The following is a 23,853-nucleotide window of genomic DNA, read 5'->3' as shown; positions in this document are numbered from 1 at the left end:
GCAGGTGGTACACAGGCACTAATAGAGAAACCATATTTTCAGTATGTTTACAAACAAAACTTACATATTTGTTCTTTAGAAACCCCAAGAGAGCATACTGAGGACTTGGAGAAACATTCTCAGTGGAAGATTGTACTTTAGCTAACAGGAAGGGATTTTCAAAGGCTAATCTGCCATTTTTTTTTCTTGCCAGCAAGACCAAGGACTACTGGTTTTGAAAAAGGGTTCCAGAGTAGTTTTACTAGGTACTACTGTAATTCAAGCACACCATAGCCAGTATTTCAAAATAAAGATGAGATAAAAAGGAGACGTCTTAAAAAACTGTACAAATTTATTTTTAAAATGCAATATACAAGCGAACACTTCATATTTATTTTTCATCATACTTTTATTGTAATTACATAAATATGCCTTTATTACCGCTGAGAATTATTTTTATTGTGTTTTTTGATAATGTCCATAATATTATCTCCTGTTACAAGGTTATTATGTAACTGTTTAAGTCTCTGTTGTTCCCTTCTCTTCTGGTCATGCAGGTATGGGGAATTAAGCAGTTGTGGGGGAAGAATGGTGCCTGTGGGTTTCACTCTCTTCACAACATCCCAAAAGAGCTTCTTGCTGTTGTTATTGATAAAAGTAATTGCAGTTCCACTGTGACCCAATCTCCCTGCTCTTCCAACCTGAAATAGCATAAATTCATTTTAAGTTAGCAATATTACATGGAAGTCCTTCCAATTGTCTCAGAAGTTTATTTTTTTTGTTACAGAACTGCAAGTAAACCTAAGTGACAGGACCAAATCTCTCCCATCCTCTAAGCACAAAGGTACTTACAACAAGCTTCCTGAATTCAGGATGTGTAGATCTGAAGCTGTAGCTGAAATGCATTTAAAATTATGACTTGTTTATGGGACATACCAGAAGTCTGATATTGGTACTGAGATATGAGGCAAAGGCTTACAGTAAATCTGATCCAAACAAAAGGTTTTAAAAAATACTAGAGAGATGCCAGATACTTATTCTTCATATCAAGCACAATATGTGCCAGCATGGCCACAAAATTGCCCTTTACTTTCAATGTCCTAGTAACTTTAAATTATTTACCAGTATTATCTAAAATGCTTGAACAAATGAGAAAAGAATCTACAAAGACTCCCTATTCAGAAACAGCTAACAAGGTAACATTGGTATAGTTTTCATGCTAGGAAAGACCATTTTTATTTACTTAATACATGCCTGAAACTTTAGCAGAAAGATATTTAAAAACAAGAGGGGAATTCTGCAGTTAATAACACAGGCTACTTGAGGAGTTCATGGCAGTAGATAACTTCCAGAGGTCCTCCTCATCTGTTTGGAATAAGGTTTACTTCAAAGTCAGATCAGTTCCCTCAAGGCCTTGTTTCCAGCATCTGAAGCACAAAGGTCCCATCTCTGCCTGACATCCCTTTCTCCCTGCTATGAGGCCACAATTTCCCTTGCAGAAAGCTACAACTGCTGGCTCCTGTCCTTTCCCTGGGCATCTTCAAGGAGAGTCTGGCTCTGTCTCCTCTGTAATCAGCCAAATGGAAGACAGCAATTAAGTCTCTAGAGCAGCCCAAACAAGCCCAGTTGCCTCAGCCTGTCCTGAAGTGTCACGTGTGCCAGCCCCCTGACTTCACCTGGACTCCCTCCAGTTTGCTGCCCTTTCCCACAGCTGATGTTCTCAGAACTGCACACAGTAGCACTGTGTCTTCCTCATGCCACAGAGAGGGCAAGAATGAGTTCTCTTGATGTGCCAGCCCAACTAGGGCTGGGGACTGTGCACATAGATGCACACAGCACGTGAAACTCACAGGTCATCTCTTCTAAAGCAGGAAATCCACAGAAAAAAAAGTCTGAGGAGACGCTTGACTAGAAAGAGGGGAAGAAATCAAATTCATGACTGCTGTCCTGATTATTAATGCATATCCCACACTGCAGATGAGCTGCACCTGCAAGAGGGGCATTTGGCCTTTTCTTCACACAATAAAAAAATGGTAAACTTTGTTTTTTATAGACACAAAATTATATGAGAGTACAAAACAGGAAGAAGTACACTGCAAAAGTAAGTAATTTAAAGACATTCTTCTAGGTTTTAGTAACTTATATAGGAGATAATAGGAACAGTATTCTAAATTTGAGTAATTTCCGTAAGAGACTTAGAGAAGAGATACCAGCACCATTTTTCCCTTTCCTATAAAAATAATTCTGAAGAAGAAAAGTATCTTTCTGTTTACATTTACATTTCCACAGGTGGATGTCATATTTCAATATACTTTTCAAATAAAGCATTAGCAATTTATTTATTTATTTACCTGGTGTACATATTCATCCATACTTGAAGGCATATCAAAATTCACCACCAGTTTGACATTGACAAGGTCAAGCCCTCGTCCAAGGACTCCAGTACTTACTATAACTTCATACTTCTCTTGAAGTAATCCCTGGCAAGGAAGGAACAACCTACAATTAATTCCTCTTTCCTTATTTATATTTTGAACCTCTACAAGGATGGGTTAACATCTAGTTATTTGGTGTAAGATCACACCCAGTGGGATTATTCTATTGTAGAAGAGAGAATGGCTCCCTGTATTCTTGATTTAAACAGGAATATAATTCAGAGAGATAACCAAAGAGAGAACCAACCCACAATTTTAATTGCAAACATTAATTTGAAATGGGAATTTAAATAGGCATTTAATTGTAACTGATAATCTGAGAAACAGTCTCTGTATTTATCTACATTTAAAACAGGATTATTATCTACAGTTTTGCTTAGTCCTGTCTGTCTCTCACCTCCCCCAGCAATACCTCAGGTATTACTGCAGAAAATCAGTCCATTATGACTTCAGTCATTCAAATGAAGCCACATTTTAAAAAAAGGCCATTTGAAATTTACCAAACACCCTGAACTTGAGCCAGCACAAACCTGTAATATGTCTGTTCTTTCCACCTGAGACTTTTCAGAATGCATAGCTGTGCACTGCAATCCTGTAATCTTATGAACAGCATCACTCAAGAGATCTGCTCCTAGTTTACAGTCCACAAACACCAACACTGGAGGCTTGAAGAGCTTGTTATCCTGTAAAATTAAAGAGTTCATTTAAAAAGGGATTACAACCATTGGCTGTTCATCATCAGCATGGATTCAATTTGTCCTGACCATGAGATGAGAACCTGACAGATCTGGAAAGATATGAATCCTGTTATAAACTGCTCTTATGAGAAAAATATTAAACTTACATTTAGAATTTCAAACAGCTTTTTCTTTTTAGATGGTTCTTCTACCCACAAGATAATTTGGCGAACATTGGAACATGGCAGATTCTTCTCTCCAATTGTTATTCTGACAAAATTGTGCAGAAGCTGGTTTGCCAATTGCTCAATGCCCACTGGAATCGTGGCTGACACCAGTATGGTTTGATGATCATGAGAGATGTCTTCCAAAATATCCAACACTTGCTGCTGGAAACCCATTTTTAGCATGGTATCCACCTAAATGAAAAATATTACATTTGAACATTTTTTTTCCATGAACAGCAGGATCCCAAACTTAAATTGACAGAAGAACCATAATGTAACATGTAACAATCCAAATGCAGGAGCATTTACAGTCAGAAGAAAAGCTAAGTGAGAAAATTAAAAACAAATGGTTTACACTGGCTCAACAATATTATCCTGTACCTAACTCTTTACAGCAATACAACATTTGTTGTTTAAACACATTTCAAATTGTGTCAAAAAATCAAACTGTCTCTTAAGAAATATATTCTATTTTTATATCAAACACTCTGTATGTTAAGTGAGATTAGCCACTCACATTATTCTGCCAGGACCTCTGTGTAGGTAATAGAGCTCTGATAAATACTTACTTCATCCACCACTACAATTTTTATGCCATGCAGTTGAACAGAACTTTGCTTTAAAATCTCAAGAAGTCTTCCAGGTGTTGCTATTATCACCTGCAAAAAAAAAAAAAAGGAGGAAAAAACCCCACAGGAGTAAGAAATTCCATGAAAGGACAGAGGACCATCCTAGAAAAACCATCAAATTCCATCACATACATAACAATGGCAGTAATGAATGAAATTACTTGCATTCAAGTAAGTAATAAAACTTCTAGAAAACTTATACATTATGAAGCCCTAAGAAGAAATGGACCTTTCAAAACTTTAATGGAGGTGTCTAAGTTACAGACAATAAAATCTGCATGAAAAACAAACTACTTTTTCCTCTCAATTACAACTCCTTGTGTAAAATACTGGCATATTTCAGTCTTTGAAAGCAGCGATATCACAATAAAACTTTTTATAAACAAACAAAAAAGAAAGCTATTAGATGTTTAATCAGAAGTGAAAAAGTTTTTTTAAAATTGTGTAACTAAAATTTTCAGGAGGTAACAAACGTTTCAGTAGTTCAGGCTTCGGAGAAAGCCATCTTTGTGTGTTCATGGTGTCACCAGTACCATTTTTGATTTCTGTGAATGTGAGGACAGCGTGGCTCTCCACTCTGGGTCAGAGCTCACCTTCACACTCTGCCTGAGGCGGTGCAGCTGCGGGGGCAGGGGCAAACCTCCCACCAGCAGAACCGTCCTCATGTTGGGTAACCCGGCCATCAGCTCCTTCGCCTGGCTCTCGATCTGAATTGCCAACTCCCTCGTTGGTGCCAAAATAAGGGCAGATGGAGTTTCTGTCTAGAAAGGAGAGGAAAAATCTGATTAATGTGGAATTGCTTTATTATTTAGATAAAAAGCTTTCAAATTTCTCAAAGTAGTCTTATACAGTAAAAATGACATTTTAAGCAGCAAAATAAAATTATCTCTCAATATATACATTAACTTGTACAGTAACCTGAAGATGAAGCATGGGAAAGATTGTGTACAGATGCATTTTTCATTGAGACCTCAATTTTGCACATATGGCTATAAACATGTATCTGTCTTGCAGACTTTAATGATAATCAGACAGAGGAACTGCTGAGTGTATACACCTTTTCTTACCTACTCCTACATAATGCTTTTGTTCTTAAACTAGTTTAGGAGTTGCTCGAGTACTTCAAAAAATAAAAGAATTACTTAAATTATCTCTCAATTACTCATTTGAAAAAAGTTTTACATGTTTGTGTGTATATACATTCTGTAAAGGTATCTAAACAGTGCAAAGCATCACTAAAACCATGTCCCGAATTCTCTAATATATTTTTATGCATCCCTTTTTGAATAAAACCCATACAGCAGAAAACAGTTCTGAACCACACACAAGGTACAGAATACTATTTGCCATTGCTTCTAATCGTACGTTCATGTCCTTACAAAGCAGGAGTTTTCTTAATTCTTTCTCATACAGTATAAAAGTGGAGACTGTGCAACTAGAGGATTTCACAAATTATTTACCCCAAATTCCTGTAATTATTTGACAGTCAACCAAATATACTGCAAGAGAAATTACTCTGTGAAGTTATGCAAATTCCAACAAATCTCTTTGAGCCATTTGATACATGAAGATACAGGAAGAACTTAGAGAGGGCCTGGAATTATTTTCACTTTCTATTTTAAGTCATTTAGGAAGTCTACCACAGAATTTAATTAACTTTCTCAACAAGCAGGAACTGTGTAATAAGTAATATTGATAGAGTTGCTTCATCTCCTGACCAAAGTGAAAAAACATTCAATTTAATTAAAAATAATTAGCACCTCCCCCCTCCAAGAACAAATGCTTGACCAATCAAGTCAAATAAATCACTGAATGTTAATAAAAAACACTGCAATCACATTCTCCATTACATTGGGAATCCAACAGACAGAGCTGCAAACTGCTTTCTCTAACTATCCGAAGTTTCATTACCTCTTTCAAAACCTTCATAATAACAGGAAGCAGGAAAGCTGCTGTTTTTCCAGAGCCCGTGTCAGCACTAGCCAGAATATCCCTCCCTAATAGTCCAACAGGAATCATTTGCATTTGGATGGGAGTTGGGACTTCATAGCCAGAATTCTTTAAATTATTGTTTAAAGTTTCAGGAAAACCACAGTGTTCAAACTCTACAATAGGTCTTGGAATTTGCTGGCCCTGGACAGCAATACCCAGCTGGAGTTTAAGGTTCTCAACCTGCTCCTCTTGCAAACCTAAAATAAAGGAATGATCTTTGTAGAAATAAGGTGTATTATGCAGGTGAGCTTCTGCTTGAAAATCTGTGGCTTGATCAGAAGTTAGCTGCTTTTCCTTTGCTTGAGTTTGTAGAAGGTGTTTGGCTTTACATTCCAAACTACAAACATCTTCATCTGTTTGATCGCAGATGTACTCCCCGTAGCGGCCGCACACAACACAAACAGGTTCCCCAGGCTCCGCCCAGCGCTGGCATTTGCTGAAGGATTTTATGGGTTCTTCCAGAGAGCCATCATCCTCGGTATTTTGGCTGTCCTTTGCCAATGGTGTATTAGCAACACCAAGGTCTGCAGCTGCAGGTTCTGTGTGTTCTTGTAGAAGTTCACTTGAATTGTCTGTTGAAGCAGAAGTTTCTGTTCCAAGTGACTTACAGTCCTGGAACTGTGTGGTCACCTCTAGCAAAGATCCTCCAGGAGACAGTTTACTTTTCTTAGCTGTACAACTTTTGTCCTCATCAGCAGTCCTCTTGACTTTAACAGATCGTGGTAAAAACATTCTTCAGTACACTAGAAAGAAAAGGGTTACACTTGTTAGAAACTACTACTACTGAAAAAGGTACATTCTACTGTTACCACCAAATAAAAAAAAAATATCTAGCAAATACTGGCAAACACAGAAATCAACTCTCAGTCCCTGAAAAGATCTAGAATATGCCTTGTTTAAAAATTATCTTGATTGTTAACAATGTTGATGCAAATGTGAAGAAGAACTTTAAGGGTGGAAGCATGGAACAATATAGCGAATACAGCTAATTGTCAGTATTAGGCCTTTGCAGCTGAGTGAAAACTTTGCTTTTCACTGTGCAGAAATTTATCTATTTTGCAAGTCAGTCATATTTAAATCTTTGGAGAGTTCACCTAGTTCTAAGATGAAACCACAAATGCAAACACTCTTCTAAGGTATGGAAAAAACCCAACCAATCTAAACTAAATAAAAATACCATTTTTTGAAAGAATGTCAAATTCAATAGAGGATCCATCCAAGATCACTCTTTTTGTTGTTCTTTTTAAAGACCACTTAAAATTATAAGGCTGCAAACTTTTGAGGTTTGTTTAGAGTCCAGCTCTGCTTGTTCACAGTGTCCAGAAACAAGCAAAGACTTCACAATCAATTTGCCAAATATACACTGTAACACAAGACATATTAAGTGTTCAAAAATAACCATATTTTATATTCTGAAACTTTCAGTATTTGTCTCCAAAAGCATCAGATATGCTCACCAATCGTTTGCTATCATACAATCAGTAAAAAAGTACACAAAACACGGCAATTTTTTTCTGAGTAAACTGTACTCTGCCTACCAGTTTCTACGAACTTCTTACAGGAGTTTTTTAAAAACACACCAAGCTATGTCAGCGTGCACAGACAGCCGTGTTTGTGATACCGGGAGCAGTCCCGAGGACGCGGCAGCGGACCGCGGGTGCCGGGGGCTCCGCGGCGCTCCCGGACCAGAAGCCAAATATCACCATTTAATTTTTCGTTCCTAGCGACAATGTCCCACAACGAACCTCTCTGCACGCTCAGCAGCCTCTCGGGAGAGGGGAGCGCTCACGCAGAGTGCAGGGCTGGCGGACGCTGCTCGGGACGGGCCCGTGGGGACGCCGGGCAGCACGACAGCCTCTCCCAGCCCTCTTCTCCGGCAACAGCCACCCACCCCGCGGGAGAACAAAGCGCCGTGAGGCCTTTTCTGCCCGACAGCCGTGCCCGCTGGCGCAGGCGGAGTGCGGCCCTGGCCCCCCCCGGCTGACGAACCGCTGCCGCCGGGCCGCGCGCCGCCTCCCGCACAAAATGGCGGCGGCCGCGCGGCGCCGCTCCCGCCCTCAGCCCCGGCGGGCAGGGCAGCGGCGCGCGCGGGCCGGCCGCGCCTGCGCGCTCCGCCCGGCAGGGAAGGGCCGCGGCTGCCGGAGCTGCCGCCGCCGGGCTCGGCCTGCGGTGGGGCTCGCAGGAGCGCTTGTTACCCACTAAAATCGCATTCGTTGCCCAGTGTAGAACAAGGGAATCATCTCAAGAGTTGCGCAAGCCTGGGTGCGCGGTGTTACTCCACAAACCAAGCACGGCAATTAACAAAACTTTTTACTATTTATACATTCTAGCCGACAAAGAAATTCGTGTTCATTGGCTACAAGTTACACGGTTCTCTTAATTATCAAAATTCTATCAATATCAGTGGACATCCTTCTTCCCAGGCTTTGCTAACCTTCCCATAGGTCTGAGGTCAGTGGAACATGTCAAGCCCCAACCCGTGACAAGGTAATTCTACCAACAAGTAATTTGTTTTTCTAACCCCTGGACATCACTTAGAGCTTGTTTGTTAGCTGCTCTTTGTTTTGTTAATTACATTTCCCTTCTTGTTGATTAGGCTTGAAAGCATACAAAGATCAAACAAAGAACCACCTTTCTTAGGAAAAGTGTACATAGCGACGCTGGCTCTGCAGAGGGGCATGCCCAGCACTCCCGCAGTCCCAGCCAAAGCTGATCCTACAGACAGAGATGCTACAAACACACACATGAGGAAAATGTTCCTGCAGCACACAACGGAGTCATAAGGTACGCAAGAAAAAAGTCCAGAACGTGCCCCAACCTGCTATGATGGGCACAGTGACACAGCTCTTCAAGTACTTCAAACTGGGTAAGTTATTACTTTCAACAACAAATAAGCCTATTTACACTACATTACATGGCATGAGAACACAGAATTTATCACATTTCACTACAGGGCAGAAAACACATTCAGACTTACAGACAACCTTTGCAAGACAGCCCAGATGTGACTGCTGCCCTGGGCAAACCCAAGTTCATGGAAGAGCCCTGGGTTTGGATGTGTGTCCTCTGAGAACACTGATGGTTTCAGCTGCTTGGCTGTTGTGAGCAGGGTGGTCACTGCCACTTGCTTTCCAAGAGTGCCTGTCATCAGGTCAGTCAACCTGTCCCAGGTACTTCCTTACAACATCAAGACCTGTCCCAGGTGGTGTAGCTGTGTCTGTACAGATGCTGGGTTGGATCATGCAGGAGGACCAGAGCAAAGTAAAAGTTTACCCTGTGACCATAAATGATTTGGTGCACGGCAGAGATATCCTGCAGGAGTTCTCTGGGTTGATGTACTGCCCGGCACTCCACATGCCCTAAACCTTACCTCCTCCCTCTACTCCAACATTAATCCCGTTAACCTGAAAGCATCCACATTGATGGGGAATTCCATTTCTGCCTCATCACCATCACCATTTCTCACTGAAGAGAAAATCATAGATCCTAACAGCCCCTTTGGAAGCACAATTTAATGGCAGTCCAGAGGACCAGTGCGAGAAGGGTGAAAACACAGGCACAAAGCTGGGGGCTTTTAAGCAGCTGCCTACAGCATACTATAACATTCAACTCCAGTCACACGTGAAACATGGTCTATCTTAAGGTACCCTGGATTCCTCTGTAGTAGTTTGCTACAACAGTAGTAATATCAAGTGTAAATAGGGGGGTTTGGTCTCTCTGGGATTTTTAAATAACTGGTAGAATTGAAAAGATTATTGAACATTTGGAAAGTGGGCATCACTAGACTTAAAAATTTACAGGCACCTTCCACCCACACTCCAACATTCCTGTGAAAATCCCCACCTTTCTCTGATTCAGCCTCTGTCATTCCCCTTTGTTTGCACTAACTTTCTTTCCTTCATTTTCCCTCCCTAACAGAAGCAAATTTCCTTTTCTTACTTCCACTTTTACAAGGTCATTTCCTGGAATTCAAAACATCATTTGCTAAACAAAGAGCAGTATTTCAACAATATTTAATAGTATATGAGATCTTTCATAACCTATACAGTCCCTGCACCAAAATGCAAACATCCTATATGTATCAGCTTTTTCTAATTTTTTCAGTGTGCAACAGCAGTAAGAAAAAACTAAGTTACTTGATAGGAAATTCTTCTCTTGAGAGAGAAAGACTACAGTAGAGATTGAAAAATTTTTAGAAAAGGACTCTGTGGATATTCAAGAGCATGAAAGGGCTTCCATGCAAGAAACAACTATGTAGACTCAACAGTCTGAAAAAGAGATGACTAATAACAGGTAACAATAGAGCTACTGTACCTTGAGTGGCTTGTAAAGGCTGGACAGCTATTGATAGTTCGTTATTTCTTCCAGCAAAAATTATAACATGCTTTATAAAAGGTGCTCACTGCTGAAAAGTAGTGTAAGCTCCCAAGAATGTAGTAGGTTATTCTTTATTTACATGGAGAAGTTAATCAGTATAGATTTAACAAAACCTCTTCTGAAACAGATATTGTACTTTGTGAGCTCACTGAATAAATATTTTTTTTCCTGGAATAAAGCATAAACATTCTGGTTCAGTCACTTGCCTAAGTTTTCTCTCAGAATGATGAAATATGTAAGAGTAAGAGGTGCCTTGGTGAATTTAATTCCCATCCTCTCAGCTCTTGATGCTGCTAATCAGATCTGAGGTGAATGGCATTTTATAATAGGATTTTCAAATTCCAATTTTTGTACCTTTAGAGTACATTAAATGTCCCAGACAAGATGCTCTCAGATATGCTACAAAGGGGTTTGTCTTCATATTTTTCCTCCTAAAAACTAGTTAGTTCAAGCACTGGCTGAGTAAAGGTGGATTTAAGTCCTGCTAAAAAACCATGAGCAATTATGGACAGTAATTTTTGCTCATTCTGAACAATTTATCTGGGGGTGTCATAAAGGAAAGTGTTAAGGTTACCAGGGAAGTAGGGTAGCATTTGTATTTTTTATGATTACATTGTTATTTAATTGAGTTGGTAAAACTCAAAGACTTTAAATATTCCCATCTTGCCTACACTCATGTGTACAATAGCTGCTCAGGAAGGTATCACAAATTGTTATTAGAAACCTCTGCACAAATATAGTCCTTATATAATTAAAGTGTCTCTTCAGAGAAACTTCTAAAGTAAATATTAGGAGCTACAGAAATGTAACAATGCACACACAACCCCACACGTACAAAAGGACCAATACATACTGACAGATTTACTACGTAAATATATAGCAACAGATTATTTCAATTTTATGCAAATTTTTGTTAGAATAAAAAAGACAGTAACTATTGATTAAAAGTCAAAAGAAATAATGAAAACCATAACAAGCTGATTATTAATAGTAAGTATCCCACTTTTTGGTCTATTTTAAATTATATCCAGATTTTTTCATGTTCACTCGAGGTTTATATATCAAATATACAGAAGGGATTCCTGCCCTCAGTTTAAAAACAGCCATTTGCCCTATAACATCTCACAGCCTTTCTTTTGAAGCACCAATCAACTTTTCCCAGCACTTGCAAATAATAAATAATTCAGTAAAACAAGACTGGATTAAAGCAGGAGACTGAAATCCCTCTACTCCCAGGCACAGTAAATCCATAAGAAACAGGCATTCCATGTACTAATTCAGAGACTGCATCAGAAGCACTGCAAAGAGCTGCCTGGCTGTACCATGCACTCCACAGCGATACCACCCAGAGAGACCCTGTTAGATCCACCTGAACCAAAATGCCCCAGAACCAAACCTCTGTGCACCTCCACACACCTCTGGCAGGCAAGGTCAAGTTCCACACAGGGAACAGATAAAACCATCCCAAAGGGTAACTGTCCAAAACATTTTAATACAGAGCATTTCAAGTTTCCTCTGTAGCCAAAATATCTTCACGCAATGTGTGAGTTTTCCACCTTGTGTGAGCTCCCAGCACATGCAAATCTGCTGAGAATGGACTCAAACTGGAGTCCAACCAGCACCTGTGCATCACTCCCTCAAGTGGCAAGTGCCAGGACTGACAGATCTGACAATTAAAATGTGTCTAAAATCACATCAAGAGGAAAAGCTTTGGGTTTTCTTTAAGCTAGTAAAGAAATATCTCAATATGTATCCCTCCCATGTTACATTTTTCTAAACTAGGGAATCCCAGAGCCTTGCTGTTGCTGTTCAATAACATTATAATGAAGAACATTAGGTTTATGAAGATGCCAAATAAAGAATAAAAAAATTATTCTCTGTGTTTGTTTTTTTTTTCAAGTGTGCCACATTTGAATACATGTAATTTGAATTAACAAAATATCCACTGCTTGGGTGGAAAGGAGGGAGAATGTCTTTCCATCCAGGAGGCATGGAAGCCACAGTATGTTTACTTGGGAACTGGTGTCTGTGTCTGCTCCACCTGATGCCCCATAAAACTAAATATTGTTCTTGTTAAATGCTGTTCTGTTTATTTAATGCTTGGGGATTTTGAAGTTGCTCAGTAGATTTTTTAGCTAGGTAATCAACTGCAGCTCTAACCCAAAGTGTATTTAATGAATAGTTCTTTGATTGAAGGAACCAGTGAGTCAATTACTCCACTGGTTTCTGAATTGCAGCTTTTAAGGAACCCCACAGGAAAAATCCAGATAATCTAAAACTAAATAATTGTGGCTAACCATTAGCTAGACAATTAATATTCTTGTGAAAATGTCCTGATTTTGTACAGGTATTACATGCAGTATACTTATTCTGAGGCCTAGTTATTCTAATTTTTTTTAATCTAAACAGGCAAGTCCTACATTTTTTGAAAGTAAATCATCAGAAAAAAATATTTGAACTTTGAATATTTTCAGGCTTCCTGAGCACTCTCTTTGTTTGAAGAGCCACATTCTAAGGAAACATTGGCCAATATTAAGTCTCTGCAGAAATCCATGGTAAAAATAATCTAATTAAATCTGAGTTCTTAAAGCATACTACTGAGAAGGTATAATTTTTTTCTTTTTAAAGAAAAAAATTTTAAAACTACAAATAACAGCAATCCTGCCCTGAAGCTTCAGCATTAAATGCCACTAGTCCATAGGGAAATAACTCCATAGGGCGATTCATGAAAAAATTATGAACATAATTAATGTATGTGATTATATGCTCAAATACTGCACATAATATTTACTTTGAAAACTGATGGACTCCCTAATTCAGTATCATCATACTGCTAGCACAACCATAAGAACTACAGTGACTACAATTCCCAGCCTTTGTGTACAAGATAGTCTAGCTTTTTGCAATTAAAAGGAATTATTTTAGGGTATGAGAATCATTTAAACAAATTTAAACTTACAAACCTCTGTTAGGTCTCTGAGACTTAGAGAACAAGGATTCGATCAAAAGATTGCAAACACAATTGCCAGATGCCAGGGACTTCAGAAGGCAGCAAACTATGACCCAGATTGCTAGAGAATTCAGGTGGAAATTAACAAGATTAAATAAATCTTGAAATATAATGTAATTAGAATTAAGAATTTAAAATTCTCTTCTTTTCTGTTAATCTGTTTTTCTTTCTGAGAGGATATATTTGTGTTCCAATTAGTAAGTCTGGAGGCAAAAGAGATTGGCATCTATTCTAACAGTAAGATAACATTCACACAACATGCACTTACTGAAAGTAAACCCTTTTTTCCTCCTCCTTTGGGTCTCACACAAAAGGATGGGAGAGAAAAAAAGAAATTCCACAAAAGACAGCAGGAATCATCCAGTTCCAGCTTGTCAGATGACCTGTGTCCAGTGTGTATCGCCACCTGCCCATTGATAAACTCTCTTTCAATCATGTAACTCAAGAGATGAAGACCTTTCTAATTAATCAGCAAGTATGACAAATATAATAGGTACATTGCATTCATAGGGAGTGAAGGATACAGAATCAAAATCCTATACTGTGACAAACTGAAGAAAAGATTTATGGCATAAACCTTTTGAGTAAATGGCTAACAAATTTTTCTTTCCACCACTAAAGCTCCTACCAGCACTGCTAGTTTTGGCAGCAGAAACCACTACAAGAAAGGCCTGGAATACATGCAAGAGAGCTGCTACAAACCAGACTTTTTATCAGTTCTCTTGTTAGAACTGATGCCAGTATTAACCAACTGGTTTATCCTTTATGCTTCCCTACATTACATTTGGTGCTCCTTCTGTCTCTTCATGAAGGCTTAAATTGCCCTAGTTGAATCCCTCACCAAAAAATCCCTGAAGGGCACAGAAAGATTGCTGTGACTACATCTACACTTTTTCAAATCTCACACTCAAGGATCTCAGACTGCTAAAGTGAGAGCAACAGGTTTGTCCTTCTAAAACTGTTACTTTCCTAAACTTTCCGGTGAGAACATGCAAACAATACATCAGCTCAACTTGATAAAGCACAATGGCTATTAAGAAACAAAAGTAAACCTGAAAAATGCAACATATTTCTCACTATCATCCTTGACTGACTGCTCCCCGTGCTTTTTATTAGGAAGACTCAAAGATGCCAGTAACCTTACAGCTGGTGACTGTAATAGCAGAGGGTAACAAGACAGAAATAATGAATGCCTCCTTGTTAAGCAGTGTTGTTTGTGCTGTTCCAAGAGATATCTGCCAAGAACTTTTCATGCAAACCTTATTTTTCTGGGATCTGTAACTTGGCGGCAAAAAATTCCAGCATGATACCCAGTTCAAAAGAATTCAGATTACAAGCTTTAAAATACATTTTTAACTCTTGGAATAAATTAAATTTACACTAAACAAGGTAAACACTTTAACACTTCATGCTTTATTGAAAGAAAATTTGTAGTTATCAAGTTTGCACCCCAGATAATTTTATGTTTTCTAACTCTTGGGTATTAAATAAGTCTCAAGTACTGCAGTGTGAAAGGAGACTTTGTGCTGTATGGTCAAGATTTCACTGAAGTGTATTTTCTTTTTAAGGAAGACTGTATGAAATACACGAGACACTCCTTATTTTATCCACCAAACAATTCAGTGGAATAAATCTGTGCTAATTCTTAATACAACTCAGCTGACCTGGGTATAATGCCAGATTGTAAAAAAAACTGGCTATTTAACATTTAGCCCAGAATTTCAATGTGAAATTATGTCAGGTTGTTTTTGTTTTGTTTTTGAACAAATGATTCAAAGCTTTGAGCCACCCAACAGTCCAATTTCAGCATACCCATTTAATTTTTGCCTCTTGACCCATTACAGCCAGGTCATTTTGTAGAGTTCCTGGCCAAAGCAGCATTTTTTCCTGTGGCAACTAGCAAGATATACAGAAATTAGATTTCAGGCACAAAACAGATTTCAGCCCAAGCTAAGGAAGTTTTCTATCAGGTAATAGCCAGGTGTCAAGAAACAAGAAGGTTACGATACTGAGTTGACTGAGACTGGAAAGGAATTGGTGGCTTAGGCTTACACCTATGAGGAATAAACCTCCCAGCAATTCAAAACTAAAAGGAGATCATCAAAACATATAAATATCATCAATATCAATATATTATAACTTTTCTTATTAGATGGTGAGGTCCTTTCAAAGGAAACACTAGAAAGAACAGGGCCAGAAAAAGAACAAGAGACAGAGCATCTTAAAAAAGTTTCTGCTGATTTTCCTAACTTGGTTTTTTCTCCCCTAGATCACATTATCCCCCAAAATATCTCTATCTACCTTACAGTTCAAGACAAAACTACAGATTTGTAACACAAATCAAAACACAGTTCCTTTGAGAGTATTTGCAATTCAGCTAACATGCTGGGTGTATAAAGACGTTACCAATTTTGGAGAGTTTGCATGAACTGGAACTTGGAGCAAAAAGGCAAGGTTGCCAAAAGGCTTCTGTCTTACTGACACTGTCTGCTCTGCAAGGAGCCACAAAGGGAGTCAGTGGTTACAAGAGGGTGTTGGCCCAGGGAAGCATGACATGTCATCCTTTAATCATTAAAGAGTCAGCAGAAGCCCAGACACACCATCTCCATTCAGATGGCTCCTAACCTTCTGTTGATACACAAGGAACCTGTTCTTTAGCAGTAGTAAGGATATTTCTGTGGGACTGGGCTGTCTTAGATAACAAAACCAGAGCAATGTAGTAATCAAAGCCTTTTTTTTGTTACCCTTTGCCTAGTCTTACAATATCTAACACCTGTATTATTCTCACTCTGAGCTAAAATAGTCCATCAGTTTGTTCAGCATTTGCACCATGGTATCTTTAACTAGAAGTCCTATGATGTGCTACAACATAAATAGCATGTGAGTTGGACTTTTTTTCTCTTTCTACTGAACTATTCCATCTCCAGTTCATCTCTTTACCCAAAAAAGTCAAGTTTTATTCCTAATTATACCAGTACTTTACCACTTAAGACCTTGGTGGTAAAAGAGAATAAAGCATGGCTACATGCCCTCTACCTTGAACACGCTTTCTTACTGAGGCTGTTTTTGCTTCCCCAACACTTTTGGTGACCATGACTTACCACTTTTCCCACTTCTTAAAGTGCAGACTACCAACTGCAACAGAGACTTTCAAATACCCCATTTCAACAGTTACCCAATGCATAGCAAAGTACTCACTCATCTGAACAAGCTGGATCTGTATCACACACTGGCACATTGCAGTGGAATCTGTTCTGTTGCCCTACATTCTCCAATCTGGCAATTGCTTCATTTCTGTTCGGAACAAATAAAAAGGGAAGAAAGTGTTTGACACAAACACGGAGACTTGCCAGATCAAAGGTAATAGGTACAAATCCCAGCAAGTTTTCCTCCTTGTATAAAATCTCCAAGTGTTACTTTTGTTGTTTCATGGAATGATCCCCTTAATTCAACCCAGTGCCTGCTAGCATCCTCTCCCCCAGGGTGATTCTCCACTCCTTTAGTAAATTACCATCCATAAGAACTGAACTGTGGCTGTCAGAACAAACCCTGTACTATGGGAGACTTCCTGACTGTGCTGAAGTGGGAGTGCCAGGGGTACTTTGTCTGTCTCAGGCTGCTTCCAGGGCAGTGGCCATCACAACTGGGGCTCACACACACCCTGAACAGCAAGGCCAGGGCCTCCTTCCTTCATCCACATTCAACTAGACTGGTGATTAGAGAGAGCTCTGTTTCCAACACCCATGAAGATGATGGACATTTCTCTTCTTTGTGCCAACAAATGGAACAGAGACTGCTCCCTGCCCAGGTGAGGTAGCAGAGATAACACTCCAGGCTTTAATGGAGCCATGTGATTATAGAGCAAGAATACCACAGGAGGGCAGAAAACCAGAGAGATGTGCAAACTTTTGTACTTCATTTCTCTTTTGAAACTTTCTACAAGAAAGAGACCACCAGGTTTTTTTCTACAATTACAAATAAACTGTATGACACCTTTAATCCAGAAAACCAATTATATATACACTTATATTTAATCATGTCTGTTGCACCAGTGATTTCAAATGGGAGCAACACATAAGATTAACCAAAACTTTAAAAAAGATCCTTGTTGGAGCCAAGCTTTTATTGCTAAATATAAAAATACATGCAAGTTTGGTTTAAGTCTAGTATTAAAATAATTGTTGTTCTTTCCATGTTTTTCATATATATTAAAATTGGGGAGTATTTAAATCAAATTGCTCTGTACATGGCTTAAATATCCCATACATTTTTCTGTCTTGAATTTGTTTTCAAATGAATCGTAAGGCAAACACCCTGTAAAGCTACTCAGAAAGTATTATAAACAAATTAAGTTATGCCAAAAGAGAATTACATGTAACAGAGTTCTATACACTCAGGTTGTGATGACCTTACTAAGCATGCATAAATGGTTGCAATAATAATCTTTGATATACACTTTCCACAGCTGATTTTTAAACAGTTACCAGCCATGTACAGCTGCTCCCTGAAGTAACAAATAAAATCCTCAATAACATGCAATTTTTCCATAATTTAAGGGAAATGGAAACTCCCTAAAAGTATCAGAGAAAATTTGGATTATGATGTTTCAAAGACATAAAAAAAAAAAAAAAAAACCCAAACCAACTTCACTGGATAGTCTTCCATGCTATTCCCTTGCTTTCCCTTCCTCATTCATCTTCTTTACCACCTCGTCGGGAAAAAAAAAGAATTTCGGTGCAATGAAATGATACCAGAAATTTACTTTTCAAACATAGCATTCTCTTTACTGCTGCTCTCATTCAGACACACATGAGCTTCAGTGAAAACTGGAAGCAGGGCCAAAACATGGGAAACTGAAGTCTATTCATGTCCTTCTAATAAATTATGTATATGCTCAAAACAAATGAGCTTTTATGAATGTTCAGATCTTTCTTCACATGTAGAAGCAGCACAAAAAAAGCCAGTCACAGCACGAAGAAGTGCACACTTTTGTATTCACTTTCATTCAGACTTAGTGAAAAAGTCTTACTAACTGATTTAAACTTCTTTTACCTGAATGTACAGTTTGAAATCTAGAGTCATGTCCATTTTCCTCTAAACTGGGATGCAAATAAAGCATTACCTGACAACAATAATAACATGGTGCTTTATTTTTGTACAAAGTATTTTTCTGAATGCAAGTTTCCCACCATACATCTATTTTACAGTGCAGCCAAGCCATTTAAAGATTATATTCCTTAAAAATCACCCTCAGAATTTTCCATAGAAAACACATCAGGCACCAGGGGGTCATAAAGATATAGTGCAGATCTTTCACTTAATGAAAGAGGGTAGGATCTTTTCCATATGTTTTAAAGTTTATAGTAAAAAATACAAGTTATAGCAAGGTATTTTTTTTCTTCACAGACAACCTGGCAATGGTGGAATGTCAAGAAGAAGAAAGCCCTGGAATTAGGGAGTATTGCACAGCATATGTGGGAAGACAGCTCATCTAAAACCCCCTAGAACAAGAGCAATTCCATCAGATGGGAAGAAGACAAAAGAAGCCAGTGGAAATGTGGAAATCAGATTTTAAAAATCGGAAGCAACTTTTAAAATCTCAGAAAAGAAGACACCAAAGTAACCAGAGAAAAAGACAAAACAAACCAAGCAGTCCTGAGCATTGAGGGAGATTAGAGGTTTTGCCATAGATCTCTTGGCTGGTTGGTGACCCAGTGGAACTGGTGGGGGGAAGATGTAGATTTTTTTTCCCCTCCCCCTTTGCAGGGCTACATTAGGTCAAAGTCAGGTTGAGGAAATTAAACCAGTAGTGTCCAAGTATTAAGAGAAATAACTGTTAGGTACCACACTTGATTTTCATTGAGCAGCATTTCATTGTGCAGATTTCAGTAGCAGTAATGAGCTAAAGTAGCTATTACTCCAATTTTTCTTCTTTTAGTTTTAATTGTATCCAAAATCACAGATTATTCAAGTAAAATGTCATACAAACCTTTATTTTCCCTTTGGCTTATGATACTAGAATGTATAAAGTTGGTAAACTGTTTTCTTCCCTCAGCACTTTCTGATCACAAATTAATAGAAGAATTTGAAAGACAGTAATTATGTAACTGTTCTTGTACTTTTGTATCATCCTGAAACAGGAAGAGCACATTCTCTTCCAAAATCATGCTCTGAGAAAACTCCTAGCTTGCAGAAACTGCATACATGCATGTTAGAAATAATGGCAAAGCACTTTAATCATTCAGATAATAATTCAATTAATTATCACAGAATAGCCTGGGTTGAATGGGACCTTAAAGATCACCTAGTTTTAAGAAAAGTGTTTTGAAGAGCTGCCAGCTCTGGTCAGCTTCTTTATCTTTAAGGACAATTTTCCAGGGAGTCTTATTCAGCAACTCCTAAACAACTGGAAGTCTGTTCTTTCAAATTCAGGGCCCTGACTTAGCTCCTTGCCAGGCTCACAATCCTCACAAACTCCACCAGAGAGTAGTCATTACAGTCCACGCTGCCACCAATCTTAGCCCCTCTAATGAGCTCATCTGCATTGGGAAGCACCAGCTCCCATAATCCTTCTCTTCTGCAATGCCTGCACCAGGAAAATGTCTCTACACACTCCAGGAGTCTCCTAGATTGCTTATAGCCACTAGATTACTATTTAAAAATAAAATTCCATAACTCTTACAGTTTTACCACTACCTATAAAGAAATATCTTTTATAAAATGTCATGGTTGAAGAGGCTGGAATATCAATAATTCCATTTCATAAGTCATCCTTAGGCTGTAATAATCTCAGGCAATGATTTATAGATTACCTGTTTAACCTCATGTATGTAACACAAAACCTGCAGAAGTCAACAAGCACATTCCTCAGGGATCCCACTGGGACATGACTGGTTCTTGGTTTGTACACTGACAGCACCACATCAAGTCATGCATGCAGCCTCACTGCAGAGGTTACAGGCCACAGGTTGCACCCCTCCCCTCAGCCAAAGAACTTTATCATGACTGATATCCTCTAAGCTCAGGAAAACAGATGGGATCATCTTAATTAGGCAAATTTGATAACAGCAATTAAAGATAATATGCCCACAGTGTTATTCCAAGTCTGTTTCACCCTCAGAAGTGAAGCATTACTCAGCAGAATAGTTACTGTGAACTGCTGTGTTTGTGGATTTGCCCTAATATAGCTAAACTGAAGTGGGAATGTTTTTGCTATCCTCCATAGACAGCCAGATAAGCTGGCTGTTCACTAGCACCCAGTCTGGCTACAGACAGTGCCTCTGCAAAAACAGCCTTGGTGTTTCTAACTTAAGACATTTTACTTTGCCTTTATCATCAAGTGTTGTGAAGGAAGAAACTATGCATGAAATGTTATTCCAGATTGAACACTGTACCCTAGTGCTGGCCTGAAATTAGTCTACAGGCTCTATTCTACACATAGCCTCTTCAGAAGCTAAGTGAATCTTAAAACAAATGGGAAAAAATGTACGAAATTGTTAGTCAGGACTCGTTCCACTATCTCCAAAGGTTAGAACTATGCCATCCACACCATTATTCACAGCTTCATGGTCATATTGGTTCCTGTTGCCTGATGCTCACTACAGGCTTGGTACACCCACTGTGAAAATGGCCAGACACATGACAGTGAACAATCAGACTTATGGTGTAATCACAGGATAAAACTAGTCAAATGGGATTCTAATTTGGGGCAGAGGGAGGCGAAAGGAAGGGAGAAAGAAGGTAAAAAAATAAAAATCAGTGAGATGCTTGTTTTAATACTTAGCCTTTCTGCTCAGAATTAATGCTAAAGTATAGAACACTGTGCAGGAAAAAGCTTGCATACAAGAAAGATTATCACTATTTAAAATATTTCAAGATGTATAAACAGGATCAGAGCAGAAAGGGATGACTCCTCATTCAGTTTTCCTGTTTATTTATTCTGAGTAATTAGAGCAGATTTTAATCATTTTCCATACTGGCTGTTGGTATCTTTGACAATGCAATAAGCAAGATGACATTTTGGCATGTTTGCAAAAGTAGAAGAACTGGCACAGGCACTCCAGCAACCGGTGGTGATGTCTTCTTTTGCACTTATTTCTATTAGATTTTATATTCATGCATTCTCTTTTTGAAACCCCACTTTGATTGCAGTTACCACAAGACAACTTTTTTAGATTTGGGTTCGTGACTCTGAACAGGTTTCACCAGCACAAGTGCTGCACCCACAAAAAACTCCATTATAGCTAAATAATGGCCCTGCAGCTCTTCTAAACATGTTTTCCTATAGACTGATCTAATTTTGAGGTATTTTCTCAGTCATACAAGAAACAAATGAATTGGCATCTGGAACATAGTTCCTTTTTTTCTTCTTAGCTCTAATCATTTGAGGTTTTAAAGCTTAATAATTTCAGATGTTTGTTACTAAATATGCAGGAAGAATTTAAAAAAATTATATTGGCAGTGTAAAAAATAGTTAAAATAATGTGAAGTGTCTAATGTAACTTATTTCCAAAGTATGCACAAATAATTAATGCAAATATTAATTGTTGAAAACTAAGCATATAGTGTTTCTTAATAGAGAACATTCTCCAAGTGCACCTGTATGTTAAATTGGTATTATTACTACTTCTGCTGCAGAGGATCTGGGAATTTCAGTCCTTAGCCTGCTAAATCAAGGATTTCTCAACTTTCCTCCTCCTCCTCCCTGTTCTGCTGAGTACTGCCCACAGCAGCTCCTAGTTTTGTAGCTAGGTATGCACCACTTATGAGTGGTGTGCATGACAATTTGGGAATCCCATCCCAGAGAGTGTATGGGGAATACTCAGCAACAATTTCTTCAAATGTTGACCTCCACAACCCCTTCATTTACTCATTACTAATTAATATAGCTACATGTCAGTAAAACTGGAAAGTACTCTTGCCTCATAATCATATTTTTCTCCCTGAGCACCTGAAGTGCTAGAAGCACACACAGACACACAGCAATGGAAAAATCTGTGCAGATCGAGTCACAGACCACTCGAAACACAAAGAAATAACAGTCTGGCCAGAATATTATTTGAAATCTTACAACGTCATGCTTAGACTTTGTCTAATTATTCTTTAGGGGAAGAAGGGCATACTTAGACATTACTCCAAAATATATATATGGTTTTTATATACATGTAGATAAACACATATATACATACATACAATAACAATGTACGCACAGGAGCCTACAATAACTATTTGCTGCCAAAACGTGGCGATTCCCACCCGCTGGCGCCGCGGGTCACCCGGTGACACGGAGCCCGTGCCGAGGGAGGCAGAGCCTCCGCCAGGCTCCCCTCAGCAGCACGGCCGCACCCTCAGCCCCGCGCTCGGAAGCCAACCCATCCAGTTCTGTTTGAGTCATTCATCACGCACTTACTGCTTCCGACCGTGACTAATGTTCCCTCCACGCAGCCCACTGTTACAGGGGTTCTGTGAGCTCCCCAAAACAGCCCAGGTACTTGTGAGCAAGACAGGAGATGGTCTCTAGGGCAAATCGCTACTCTTCCTGCTATTACAGTGATTACGTGACCAGGCCCTGAACCATTTTAAGGCTTAGTCATTTTTTTACCCGAGTATTCTCAAAGTTATATATAGACCCGATTTAAAATTGGAGGGACAAATGCAGGGGGCGGGGGATGCTCAGCCCGCCTCCTCGGCAGCGCTCCGTGCTCCAGTCACCGCGACCCCGGCCGGCGGGGCTCCCCTGCATCCAGGCGGCTCCTCAGCCCCCTTACAGACGAGACACGCGGGGCTGATCCCGACCTTCCCCGACGACACCGCAGCGGGCCCGTCCGGCCACGCTGCGGAGAGCGGCGACGCCAGGGCGGGTGGACCCGCGGCCGAGGGACACCGCCCTTTCCCAGCCTTTCCCAGCGCCGCCGGCGCCCCCTGACCGCGGGAAACACTCCCCCCTCCTCCTCCGGCTGCCGCCGGGCTAAGGCTGGGCTGGGCTGGGCTGGGCTGGGCCTGTCCGCGCTCCCGAGGCCGCCCCACCCGAGGCCGGACCCACCTCGAGCGACCCCGCCTGACGCGGCGCCCGCAGCCCCCGTGGGGAGGGGGCGGCCCGGGCCCGCCCCGGCGCTGCCCCTCGGGCTCCCGCCCCGCCCGGGCGGGGAGGCGCTGGCGGCACATGCGCAGCCGCCTTCGCCCATCCAGTGCGGCAGCCGCGGGTGGAGAACCGCAGCGGCATCGCCGAGCGGCGCGGGCAGCGGGGGCCGGCCGGGGGGCGCCGGGGCCGCCGGGCAGCGTTAGGGAGCCGGCTCCGCTCCCGGCCCGCAGAGGCCGCCGCTGGGGCGGTGCGGGGCCGTGCGGCGCTTTGAGGCCGGACCCCGGCGTTTTGACATCCCGGCGCTGGGAAGGGCCGCGTCCCGGCCTGCGGCGGCTGCGGGGGCCCTGCCGGCGGCTCCCGCCCCGGGCCGGGGGACTGGCGGCCGCCTGGGGCGCCCAGCCCTGGCCGCAGGGTCTCCCCAGGGAACGCGGGGCCGGGGCCGCCGG

General features: G+C 40.4%; 1 protein-coding gene and 1 long non-coding RNA gene across 4 annotated transcripts; one reads left to right on the top strand and one right to left on the bottom strand.

The window, feature by feature from the left end:
* Window positions 1–313: 313 nt before the first annotated feature.
* Window positions 314–23,387, bottom strand: DDX59 (DEAD-box helicase 59). Of its 3 annotated transcripts, XM_059854431.1 has the most exons (9): window positions 23,369–23,387; window positions 16,525–16,620; window positions 5,859–6,682; window positions 4,541–4,708; window positions 3,888–3,977; window positions 3,259–3,510; window positions 2,945–3,097; window positions 2,331–2,459; window positions 314–680 (listed from the first exon to the last, which is right to left on the bottom strand). In XM_059854431.1, exons 3-9 carry the CDS (start codon window positions 6,669–6,671, stop codon window positions 417–419), a joined length of 1,869 nt encoding a protein of 622 aa, XP_059710414.1. In that variant the 5' UTR covers window positions 6,672–6,682; window positions 16,525–16,620; window positions 23,369–23,387; the 3' UTR covers window positions 314–416. The 3 variants fall into 3 exon arrangements, with proteins under 3 accessions (XP_059710414.1, XP_059710413.1, XP_059710415.1); XM_059854430.1 differs by lacking the exons at window positions 16,525–16,620; window positions 23,369–23,387 and adding an exon at window positions 7,685–7,969; XM_059854432.1 differs by lacking the exons at window positions 16,525–16,620; window positions 23,369–23,387 and adding an exon at window positions 7,831–7,955.
* LOC132331215 (uncharacterized) lies at window positions 8,062–19,949 on the top strand. The gene is made up of 3 exons (XR_009487511.1): window positions 8,062–8,426; window positions 8,536–8,805; window positions 18,733–19,949. It is a non-coding gene; the product is annotated as an uncharacterized LOC132331215 (long non-coding RNA).
* Window positions 23,388–23,853: the final 466 nt, after the last annotated feature.

Source organism: Haemorhous mexicanus, chromosome 9 (genome assembly GCF_027477595.1).
Source record: "Haemorhous mexicanus isolate bHaeMex1 chromosome 9, bHaeMex1.pri, whole genome shotgun sequence".
NCBI lineage: Eukaryota > Metazoa > Chordata > Aves > Passeriformes > Fringillidae > Haemorhous > Haemorhous mexicanus.
Note: the sequence above shows the minus strand (reverse complement) of the source record. Positions and strands in the feature narration are given on the sequence as shown.